Source organism: Protobothrops mucrosquamatus, unplaced genomic scaffold (assembly GCF_001527695.2).
Source record: "Protobothrops mucrosquamatus isolate PMUCROS unplaced genomic scaffold, P.Mucros_1.0 scaffold527, whole genome shotgun sequence".
Taxonomy (NCBI): Eukaryota; Metazoa; Chordata; class Lepidosauria; order Squamata; family Viperidae; genus Protobothrops; species Protobothrops mucrosquamatus.
The window spans coordinates 614853-627216 of record NW_015386835.1 but is presented as its reverse complement, the minus strand read 5'-3'; the positions used below and the strand labels follow the sequence as shown (position 1 = coordinate 627216).

General features: G+C 36.9%; 1 protein-coding gene across 1 annotated transcript in view; it reads left to right on the top strand.

Annotated features, from left to right (window-relative positions):
- The window catches only part of LYST (lysosomal trafficking regulator), a 105377-nt gene that overhangs the window by 38307 nt on the left and 54706 nt on the right, over positions 1–12364 (top strand). The window contains exons 17-25 of the mRNA XM_029284320.1: positions 2091–2281; positions 2786–3031; positions 3870–4043; positions 4530–4679; positions 5881–6018; positions 7249–7447; positions 8778–8891; positions 9506–10136; positions 11001–11178. Coding sequence (XP_029140153.1) covers positions 2091–2281; positions 2786–3031; positions 3870–4043; positions 4530–4679; positions 5881–6018; positions 7249–7447; positions 8778–8891; positions 9506–10136; positions 11001–11178 — 2021 coding nt within the window. The remainder of the gene's footprint in view (positions 1–2090; positions 2282–2785; positions 3032–3869; positions 4044–4529; positions 4680–5880; positions 6019–7248; positions 7448–8777; positions 8892–9505; positions 10137–11000; positions 11179–12364) is intronic.

Below are 12364 nucleotides of genomic sequence, written 5' to 3'. Positions count from 1 at the left end.
CACTTTAGGCCTCCGCCGCCGTGTGCAAAAAAAAAAAAAAGTTCAATCAATCAATTTCAGCTTCTCGCAGGGAAAAAAAAGATTTCGCAAAGTTGGAATTGATTGATTAAACTTTTTAGTCCCACCCAGTCTGCTGTTACCACTGCAGCCACACCCACCCAAAGGGCCACGCCCACCTGGCACCCGACGATACATAAGTGGGTTTTGGGTTGCAGTTTGGGCACTCGGTCTCTAAAAGGTTCGCCATCACTGGTATAGGGTTTCCTGCCTGAGCAGGGGGTTGGACTAGAAGACCTCCAAGGTCCCTTCCAGCTCTGTTATTTTGTTCTGTTATTCTGTTGTTATTAGATGTACCTGAAACCTAGGAACTTGATTTTATCAAATGGTCATAATAAAGATACTAAGAGTTATAAAATATAGACCAGTTAATTTTAGCCATGTTTTTAAGAAGTAGCCTTTTATAGCAGCAAACTTTAAGAAATAAATTTATAGCTATTCATTTATAGCTCTGTTTTCTTTGGCAAGACAACAGGGCTCCCTTGACTGTTCCGGCTTCTCAGTCCCTTGTCCAAGAATGTTCAAGCTTCTGAACCCCATTCCCTTTCCTTAGACATTTTTAAATGTATCACCCATGGAAGCATCCTGCACCACTTGATGGGAAGAAACAGCAGGCATATAGTTTTTCATGTTCTGATTTTCCTGGAGCAACAATTGTGCTAAGAGGTGCTAAGCAGCATTTCATAGCAGTAAAGGACTGTGGAGTTCCCAATACTTGTGAACATGTTGGGAGAAGTCTTCTGAGGATCTGAATGATGATATCATAGCACAGTCAGTTTAACACTTTCTTATATTCCAGGGGAGCTGTTTGGAATTAATACTTAAGATAGGTATTACAATGAATAGGAATCAACCAGTGAAAGTTTAACTCAAATCGAAGTGGATAGAAATATTTATAAGAAAAGTATAAAGGCATCTTGGCAATATGGAATAACACCCCCTATTAAGACTCAGGTTTTTGGTGTGGGAAAACACTTTCGGATATTCAGGTCTTCTGAAATGTTTTTTATCCAGCTCTGGCTATGTCAGCAACTGCACTTTACTTCTAGAGAAAGGAAATGTAGCATTGTAATATAGCTCTTTGAAAAGCACTTGGAAACTTCCCAAAAGGTACAAGGCAGAACTCTGCTTGTAAGAAAATATTTGAAGGGCTGCTTCTCACATCAATCTGAAAAAGCACTAAGATCAGCTCTCCTCCATGTCTCAGTGTCAGGTATAAGATTTATTACAGCAGGCAAAATAACCACATTATTTGCTTAGGCTATGAATTTTTTAAAATGGGAAAGTCATTCTTCTGTTCTGTGAAGATTTTCTATTACCTTATTAGAACTTTTCAGCATTTAGCCTCATGAGTGCTTAACATATTTATGTCCCTGGATGTGCCTGTCAAGAATTAGCTGCAGTTCATTTAGGTTTGTTTTTTTTAAAAAAATTATATATTTCAATGAACCATCTCAAAAGCTTTTCTCCATTCTTGAAATAGAAAAATAGCAGGATATGAATTTTCCTAAGAAAAGAAAGTGCTGCTTGCTTGAAAATGGTTGACAAACAGTAATACCAAAGAAAATAATCAAGGAAAGCTTCAGGGTGAGGTCATGAGTTTCTCCCAGAGTCACCATGGCATTAGAGAGTAAATGTAATGTTTTTTGTTCTTATAATTTTACTGTAGGGAGTTTTGCAGGCATTTGAGAGCTACTTCTATTCAGTGTTTAATTTCTCATTATCTTCCTTCAACGAAGCTTGAACTTGTACTTTTACGACGTTGATAAAAACTTCAATTATAATTCAGGCTTGTGTTCATATTATATTATGCATTACACTTATTCAGCTGGAATAATATAAGAAGCAATGTAATTATTAGCCTGTAATAGATGGATTTCAACCCCTGTACATGAATACATTTATTTTGAACACTGCATGCCTCGGAGTCTGCTGTGGCTAAGCCACTTTACTTTCTTAAATGCATCTGATATTGCCCATCTATAAGTAACTTGTATTAAAACACAATGTGTGATGTGTTTGTCTTTCTGTAGGTGCAACAATTGGTCCCAAAGAAGCATTTTATCTCTATGCTTGTGGGCCAGATTTCACTTCTGTAATGCCATGTAAATATGGCAAGTCAATACCTAATTACTCCAAATATATAGACAAAGAGATTCTACAGTGTGAACAAATCAAAGAACTTCTGTTGAGCAAAAAAGAAGTAGACACTGGACCTTTAATTGTAAGTTTGTAATCCTGGTAACTTGTTATCTTCTGTGTGGCAATTTAGGTTAAGGCACCACCACAAAAGATCCATCATGAGAAATGAAGTTGAATCAAATGGAATATGTATTTATGAAACAGCAGATATATTTTATTACCTGATTTGGATTAGTTTATTTTTGCTTGATTTCAGACAACCTGAATAACAATAATTAGGGTTGGACTCCAATTCAGAACATGTGTCAGAATGAAATTTGAAATAGTTTAGAGAAAAAAAGAACTCCTTCAAAGTGTCTTAAGTGTCATCAAGCATTCTGGGTGTGAGAAGGACTATATTTCAGAAGCAGTCCTGATTTTCCATCTTGGACATTACCTACTCTGGTCCCAGATCTGAAGATCAACAATTTGTATAAATGAAAAAGAGTGATAGAATGAAATATATTGCATATATTTTTCTGACAACTTAATCCTATTAATTTTCCACGGGTTCTCCCTTTCTTAAATGTTGTCTGTTATATTTCAGGAAAACCTTGCTACAGTATACACCACTTGCTGCCCTGGTTACTACACAATCTATGAACCAGTAATCAGACTTAAAGGTCAAATGAAAACCATTCCTTCTCAACGACCTTTCAGTTCAAAAGAAGCACAAAGCAATTTGTCAGATCCTCATTATCTGAAAATGCTGCAGCCTGCTGAATACAAAGGTCTCCAAGGCATACTTCATGAGATTGGTGGAATTGGGTCATTTGTCTTCCTTTTTGCCCGAGTAAGATGTTAAAAACATTACATAGTATATTTATGGTAGGCCTTCAGGGTTTCTGCTGTTGTTGTTGTAACTAGAGCATGGGAATCAGTATAAAAAGAGTATTCCATAGGAATAGATGACTTCCAGAATTTACGCTTAACATTGCTCTTTTGCCATAAGCTCAAAGTGACATTGAATCCTCACATTTTTTGTATTTATCCTGCTGTGATCTATCATGATAATGGGTGTGACACCACTGCAGCGAATATGGAAGAGGAATAACCAATTCATCAGAGCATTAATTTAAACAAAAAAAACCAAGCGATCCATTAAAAAAATAAAAAAGCAATATTATGTATGTGTTAGATTTATATCCCACCTTCCTTGCAAGAATTGCAGTGGTATACATAGTGCTTCCTCCTTTTTTCCCCCCTTTAAAAGCAGACATTAGACTCGGGCTATGAGACCGAGACAACCCAAAATAATCTTCTGAGTTTAAAGCACTGAGGGTGGACTTGAAATTGGGTCTCTCTTTTCCTAGACATGTTGGTCAGTGACCATAATAAAGTTAATAATAGGAGTATCTGTTTTAAAATCTTTATAATTTATTTGGAGCTCTTGGGATTCTCTGAACTGCTCTGTAAATGGGGGCTATTTAATGAGGCTATTTATGTTAAATGCCCCATTTCAAGAGTGCATTCTACAGGTTTGATTACAAAACAATCCATGCATCACTTGTTTTGGCAAAATGAATGTTGCAAGTAAAATATCTACCATAAATTTTTAGTCAATAAAATTAGCTGCAACTTGTACGTCGAAAACACTTCATTTCTTCAATGACACACTGGTTTAATTTTAGGTTGTAGAGATCAGCAGTTGTGAAGAAACACAAGCTTTAGCCCTGAAAATTATCCTTGTTTTAACAAAACACAATCAACAGAGAATACATGAGTTAGAAAACTGCAACGGTTATTCAATGATTCATCAGGTGTTGATAAAGTCAAAGTGTATTGTTGGATTTCACATTTTGCAGGTAAGATTTGGTACTGAAATGTTCCCTTTTCAGTTAGCAATATAGTTTATTTATTTATTTGCTAAATTTATTTGCTGGCCATCTTGCCTTGGGGCTACTCTGGGCAGCTTACAACAATAAAATGGAAAATGGGGTCAGCTAAGTAATCCAGCAGCCACCTCCAATAATAATAATAATAGTTTTCATAAATTATGTTTTCTGACTTTGAACTCTTGAGACTTGTATCAGCAAAGACATATAGTATATTATATCAAACTATGTTTTATCACTAAAATATATTATTGCAACCAGACAAACATCCTATTAAGTTTAGAGCTGAAACTCTAATATGAGTTCAGTAGCCAACAATTGTTGTACTTCGTGTTTGAGCTTGCTTTCTTTGAAAGGAAGTATCTCAAATGCTAGTGATGTAGTATTGGATATGCACAAATTCTGAAAGGTATTTTTAAAATGTTTTCAATTTAAAACATTTTTATACTTTGAAAGACTCTTCTTGAAGGATGCTGTAATGAGAAAATGATTCATCAAGATGAGAATGGACAATTCATGCTTGATATGGAATCCAGAGCAATAATCCAGGATGTAAAATTGTTGGAAGAGCTACTGTTTGATTGGAAGATATGGTCTAAAGCCCAGGTAAGTTGCACTAATTAGAAAATACTGTAACTGCTTTTTAACTAATGATAAAATATTACTGTGCCCAAGATAAAATGTCTTTTCATTCTGTCCATAGAAAATGATTGTTAGAAAGAAAGATGACCTTCTGTTGGTCATTTCCCTTGGCGCCCGACATTTAATCAAGCTCTTAAAACTATAATTGCCCCATGGGAACTTAATTCATACAGAATTAGACATACATTCCAGTTGAAAAAACACTTTTATGCTGTATTCAGTCTTTGTTTCCATCGGCTACTCCTTGGCTATGTTAGCTAATTCAGTGCCTTTAAATTCACAGGGCACAATTCTGTAATGGGATGGAAAGGTTTTTCGTAAAGGTATCCATCATTGATACCCCAGTAGTTCAAGGGTCTTGGCTTCCTTTTTTTGAAACAACCCATGTATCAGGGCCCATTTACATTCTTAACCTGTCAGGAACCAAATTTAGTTTTATAGGGCAGATAATCATATTGGGAGTCCACAGCCTAGACCAGAGGTAGGCACTTGGCTCTTTTATGACTTGTGGACTTCAACTCCCAGAATTTCTGAGCCAGCTGTGCTGGCTCAGGAATTCTGGGAGTTGAAGTCCACGAGTCATAAAAGAGCTGAGGTTGCCTACTCTTGGCCTAGACAATTAAAAATAGACGTAATTGGCTGGGCTCATGAAGAAGCTTCTTGGATGAGAAGCAAAATGTTTTCAAAGGAAAAAAAACCAAGAAAGTCCAGTTGCCTTTTGGAAAAGCACTTTTGGGCAACCATGACCTGGATGATTAAGAATCTCCATAGACGTAATTGGCTGAGGTTCTCCATCCTTTTATAAATGTTGCAATAGTAAATTGTGCATTTTTCAGAAGATGGGAGAAATTTATTATCCGTTTTCTCCATTAACAGCAGACAAATGACAAGGAGAAAAAGTTCCTTGTTTGTGTGTAGAATGCAAGTTCATGCATCCCCTGAGGCCATGTATGCAGCCTCTCCAAAAATAGTTGCTAAATGGCAATATTGTTCTAATTCCAGCACATCAAGTTGTGAAAAGCGGTGCCATGATCATAAAATTGCACATAATTGTTTTTTGCAATAAAGTGAACTCTCCATTTTCAATACAGTTTTTATGGTAACTTGCTTTTAACTTAATTGATTTTTCTGCCTGCTTGTATTATTGTTCTTTTGCTTTCTTTAGCAAGGTGTATGGAAAACACTGTTATCAGCTTTAGAAATACTTATCCAAGATAATCACTGGCAACAGCTGTTTAACATTAAACAACTTCTTAAAGCTCGAGTTGTGCATCATTTCTTGCAGACATGTCAAGTTCTGCAGGTACTATGCCATTTTTAATTTGAATATAATGTATAATCTGTGATCTTTCTTTCTCTGTCAGAGCTTTTGATAATGCTTTTCTATTTTTTTACCCCAAATCTCTTTCTTTCCTTTTCATAACTATACTACAAATGAGAAGTAGTTAGAATGCCATTATAAGAAGAAGCTGTTGACTGTTGAAATGTATCCTTATTTTCCAACTCACTTTATTATGCTAGTCTATGTGGCTTTAGTCTAACTGGCAAATATCTTGTATATTATTGCTTTGCCACTAGCACATCATCGTGAGGATGGAGGGGACGAAATCATGAAAGGTTTTCAGCTTTGCAAATTGTTTGGTGTCTCAGATCTTAGAATCAGCTTCATAGAAGCCCACTAATACTAGTTGACATTTATATCCAATTCAAGAATAGAAAAGCTTTATATAGAGCATATTGCTACACTTGTGCAGTGTGTTGTCAAGTAATATTGACCATAATTGTTGAGAATTGGGATTGCTATCAAATTGCTTATAAATTACCTTATATATCTGGATTTTTAATTGACAAGAGGATCTAATCCAGTGGTTCTCAACCTTTTTAATGCCGCGACCCCAACCGGTCGTAAGTCGAGGACTAAACCGGTCGTAAGTCGAGGACTAAACCGGTCATAAGTCGAGGACTAAACCAGTCGTAAGTCGAGGACTACCCAACTGGTCGTAAGTCAAGGACTTTCCCTGCCCAGGAGCGCCGCGCATGCGTGGTTCCGCCCCCTGCGCCGGCCGAGGCGTAGCTGGCAAGCGGCAGAGACGGAGCAGGCCGACCACCAGCTGGCCCAGCCCAAGGGAGGCAAGGCACCCGCTGGAAAAGGGGGAAAAAATGGCGGACAAAAAAAATGGCGGACAGCCTTGCTTGGCGACCCCCATGAAATGGTCGATCGACCCCAAATGGGATCCCGACCCACAGGTTGAGAACCACTGATCTAATCCAATATACTGAAGAGAAAAACATATCCACTTTACAGTTTTGTATCCTTTTCAAGGAAATATGTATTGTAACAGCAACTGGCCATGATGTAACCTCTCCTGTTCTCTACCTACATATTTTCAAGGAATATGAGTAAAACATAAAGTTAAGGAAAATACTGTCATCAGGCACAATATTTTACTCTGAGTTTATCTGTGGATGAACTATAAAATAATTTTGTAGGAAGCTGTTTTCAGCTTTTTGCCTATATTTCTCTCTTTCTCAGGAGCACAAAGAAGAACATTTCACATCTATTCCTTCAGACGTTTGTACTTCATTTGTGAAAATCATTGAAGAAGTGCTTGGATCTCCACCAGATCTGGAACTGCTGAGACTGATCTTCAATTTCCTTGTAGCAGTTCACCCTGCTACTAACACATATGTTTGTCACAATCCCAGAGATTTTTATTTTTCCCTGCATATAGGTAGATGAAATATTACATTTGATAAAGAGTCAGGAAATAAAAATTTTGCAGTAGAGGCTTTCAGGCACCCAACATAACTTTTCCCCCTCCTTCCTTTACAAGAACTGATCTGTCAAGTCTTCCAGCCCTCCAAAGCATTTTTGAGGTAGAAAGGTCTTCAATAATCTATTGTATAAAAGTATGCTGTTCCATTGAGAAAGACACTGTAGGTTACCCTTCTAAGTAGTAGATCTATTGCCAATAATATTTTATTCTACTTCCCATCTCAATCATTCTATAACTTCTGCTTTGATTTATTCCTCCCAAATCTCATTGTATTTATAATTAGTTCTGTTATGTTAAATGTTAGTGGCCTCTATCTTACAATATTGAATTCATTGTATTAGGGGAAAAGGTATGTAATTTGAAAAAGCTAAAAAGGAATGATTTAACGAAAACGAAACATTGCAGTGCAAACGTGAAGAGTAGCTGTGATGTGACATTTTATCACCAAGAATCTTTTCAGTAAAAGTGTCACACCTAGCTGATACGAGCTGTAATTTCCTATAAAGAATGACCGCCTTGTAGCCTTAATATGACCATAAAGCTTGTGTGAGGGCATTTATGTTTGTGTGAAATTCTGTTAGAAGTTGCTCACTTTCATCTCAAAAACTTTTACTTGACATTAACTCAAAAGAGCCTTGTTAGGTCTTCAGTGTATAGAAGGAACTTCCAAAGCTTTCTGATTAAACGAAGATGCTACAGCCCCCGTATATTATATATTACAGGTGGTAAATTGTTTTTGCTCTTGAAATTAATAATAAAATGCTCATGGGTGTCCTTTCCCATTCTCAATATTTTATCATTCATTTCAAGAGGAAAAATAATGAACCGCCCCAACTAGCTCCTCTTTTACAGCCTTAAATAGCTATGCATATTTATTAAAGATGCTCAGTGAGCCCAGCAGTGTATTTCTGATGTTTGTCTTTAATTTTGAAAATTAAAGCTCTTTACTGTGCAAACAGATACTATGATGCAATTCTTTCCGTAGCTAATACGCATCGCTGAACTCGTACTTCTGAGCAAATATGCATATGATTGCCTTGCACATTTCTGGCTTCTTTCCATCTCTTAGAGCAAAGGACACTTATGATTTGTTCCTTTTTAGGATTAGTGTCAGCAGAAGTAAGGAAATATTGTATGTTTGTCTAGGAAAGCTTTGATGGATAACGATGTTGACTTAAGATCCTATTTACAAGTGTAGTTCATAGTCTAAGCTTCTAAGTTTTTAACTTTATCTTTAAGAGTGAAATCATCTGAGGTGTTAACTCACCATGTTTATTTTTTCTAGATGGCAATATTTTTCAAGAGAAGGTTCAATCCATCATGTATATGAGAAATTCCAGTAGTGGTGGAAAATCTGTTGATAGTCCAGTTTTAGCTAGCTTTTCTGCTGTCCAGCAAGGTAAGTAATCAAACTAATAACATGCATTCCTAAAAAATCTGCAGATGCGTTAATCATTGGAACATTATTTGTATTAGAGTTGTTAAAACTGAACACAGAGATTTGAAAAGTGAAATGCACATTGATCCGGCTTGTATTAGTGAAATCAATATACTTACTCTTCTGATTTACTATATAGTAAGTATAGGGCAGAAAATATCAAGGGCTGTAGTTGACAGTACATCTTAGCTCCCTATAGAATACGGCTCTACTGTTGTCAAAAATAATAGCTAGCCTCTTTGTGGAAACTGGCAGCAGAAAAAACTGGAAGTAGACTTCAGGAGTCATAGAAACTCTTGTCATCAATTCAGTTATACATTGTCTTTTATTGTCTTGTGGTATTTTGCCCTTGTAAGGACTGGATTTAATAAATTGAAAGCAGGGTGATGAATGAACCATGTGGAAATATTTCTTGACAAAGAAGACTATCAAAGTGTGTTTAAAGTTTCCCTAGGAGTGCTTTACAGATTAAATGCAAGAACAGAATTATTAAATGTACTGGTTTCACTTCAGTCATTTTTGTTATGGGCCATTGGAAGAAATGTGAATGATATTCGGCATATCTGTTTTCTCAGGAAATGATTCTTCTGAAGCAAGCAACTCACAAAACACAGTTCATCAAACCCCTGAAAGGCTCTGTAAAAGCTTACCATCATCTCCTATATCCTCCCCCAGAATGCATCAAGGAGGTTTCTTTAGGAATATGGGCTGGAGTGCTGAGAACCTTCATGAAGTTGCAGAACCTAAAAGAGTTGGGCCACTCCAGAAAAACAGTTTGGTAAAGCACACAGAAGCCTTTAAAAGAACTGAGGAAGAGCACTTCATTAGTAGTTGTGAATCTGCAAAAACAGTTGTAGGATCGGAAGAAGTAACACCTGCGGAAACACTGGGTATTTCAAAAGAAGAGATAGAATTGTTAGATAAAACCTCTGAGAACCATGAAACAATCCCAGGAGTGAAGCCCAGTGAATATAACGTTATTCCTGAGTTATCACTGAAGCGCCCGGATAATCTGAAGGGGTTGTCTCCTTTACAGAAAAGCCATGGCAATTTATCAGGCTTGGGATTAGCCTTTTCCGTTCACGCTGGAGCTACTGTATATCGCTGGCCAAGCTATAAGAATGTGCCTTCAGAAGATTGGGAACATCTCACCTTTTCTTCAGCTAACGAATGGGCTCCCCAAAAGTTTGAAAGCATGTCCAATAGGTAAGTGGTGGCTGCTATGCTCTGGAATAGTCTGTTCATTCATGCTATTTAATTTTATCTACCTGGTGAAGATTGCATTGGGAATACAGTGGGGGTTTTTGGGTGGGTGTGTGTGTGTTGGAGTCAGTGTTGGCTCTTGGCAGCTGTCTGAACAAGTCCCTACAGTTTTCTTGACAAGATTTTGGAAGTGGTATGCCATTGTCTACATCCTAGGGTTGAAAGAGAATGACTTGCCCACGGTCACTGAGCTGTCTTTGAGCATTACGCAGCAATAAAGCTCAGTCTCCTGGTTTTTAGCCTAATTCCATAACTACTACACCAAACTGGCTCTTTTTGGGAGTTGTACAGAAATATAAATTGTATATTAATAATAAATTCTATGTTAAAGCAAATAGAGCCTGAATTATCCTTCTCTACATAAACCAGTAAAAAAATATATATAGCAAGAACATTTCTAGTATCTTGCCCAGTTACAACTAAGATTGTAATGCATCATGCAGTGCAACTACTGTATATTGTGAGACAGTGTCAGCATATACTTCAAATTGAATTTTTACTTTTGTTCAATAAATGTTTAATTTGATTAAGTAGTACAATAATGCTTCTTAATAATGGCATCAGTGTTTAGTATTTACTGTACTTCTGTTTTTTTAATTTTTGCTAATTGTTGATGGTAATAAAGACTGACTAATGGACTATAGTGTAATCATTGGCATGCCATGTGTTATTGAAAACTTGTGTTATGGTAAAACTATGGAGTAAATGGCTTAGTTCAGACTGTAGTATTCTCCCCTTTCCCAAATCTGTCCAGTAGATGCAATCTCCTTTCATTATATACCAATATAGGGGTTCTATTTTCATCAGATCAACGGAAGATTCTCTCGTGCTCATATGCCATGGTCTTTATCACCTTCTGCGAAGAATTCTTTTAATTTTGCCAGATGTGATGCTCCCAGATGTATTGGACAAGCTGGTTCAGCCAGACATTCTCATAGTTCTTGTGAACCATCCATCTACTCTCATTCAGCAAGGAGTCATTAAAGTAAGGACCTATGTCTGCATGAGTGAGCATATGAATGAGAGAAATGGCTAGAGAGAGAAAATTATATTTGTGTTAAAATAATTAAGAAGCAAGGATATCCCATTGAAATAGAAATTAAGAACATCCACTGAAGTTAATCATACATAAAAAAGAAATATCCACCATTTGTAAAATGCATTGGTCCAGAGAATATTTTTTCCCCTCTCCCTCCCTTTCCAAAACCACCTGACTCCATGATGAATCTGAGTGTCTTACAACAATAAAAATAATGTACAAACTAAAAATGAACCAGAAAACAGACAAAAGATATCCATAAGAAATAGTCACCCAACACAACCGAGAAAATCCTATGACAGGCTCACTACCCATATTAAGCAGGTCTGGGGAAAAGCCATATTTCTAGCAACTTTTTAAAGGAAAGCAGGGTAGGAGCAGGGTATGAATCTCTGAGGAAGTGCTCTTTCGGAGGGCAGGCACAATGATAGAGAAGGCCTGCTTGTTGAGTCCTGTCAGATGACAGTATTTGTCTGGTGGAACATATAGAATGCCAACTATGCCTTATTGAACAAGATAGGCAGAAGCTACCTCGAGAGCCAGTTCCTAAGTCATGAAAGTCTTCATAAGTGGTAACTGGAGCCACGAATCGGATCAGATGAAGTTTTTGTGTTGTTCAATGAGCCAAAAATGCCACTTTCTCTTCAAGTAGGAGCTATGAGTTCACACCAGTTCTGAATGGGGAAGTGTTCTCTGGGATCAGGTGGCTAAATATCCACAACCATTCAGTCTTGCTAGGGTGGGGCCAGAATCTGTTTGTCCTATCCTTACAACCTTGAAACAAGAGGATAGGACCTTGACAGCTTCGCTGAAACTGTTTACAATAAGCAGAGCTTGAAATAAAAAGCAGAATAGTCGTAGTTGTTATGTGGAAATGGGATATTGCCACACTGGGCTAGCCTTAATTTGACATAAACTGAAAAAAACATGTATGTTACTCTAATTAATTTTGTTTTAACATCTTCATGAGGTAGTTGTTTGCTAAGAACAAATTAAACGTAATTCCCTGAAATTATTCTACTAATTACTTCCGCACAATTACCTACTATTTTTAAAAATAGTTGAGATAATTTTTTCTTGTATAAAGTTACAGTTTTCACAGTGTTGTACCCATTTCTTATCTGGGGAAGAC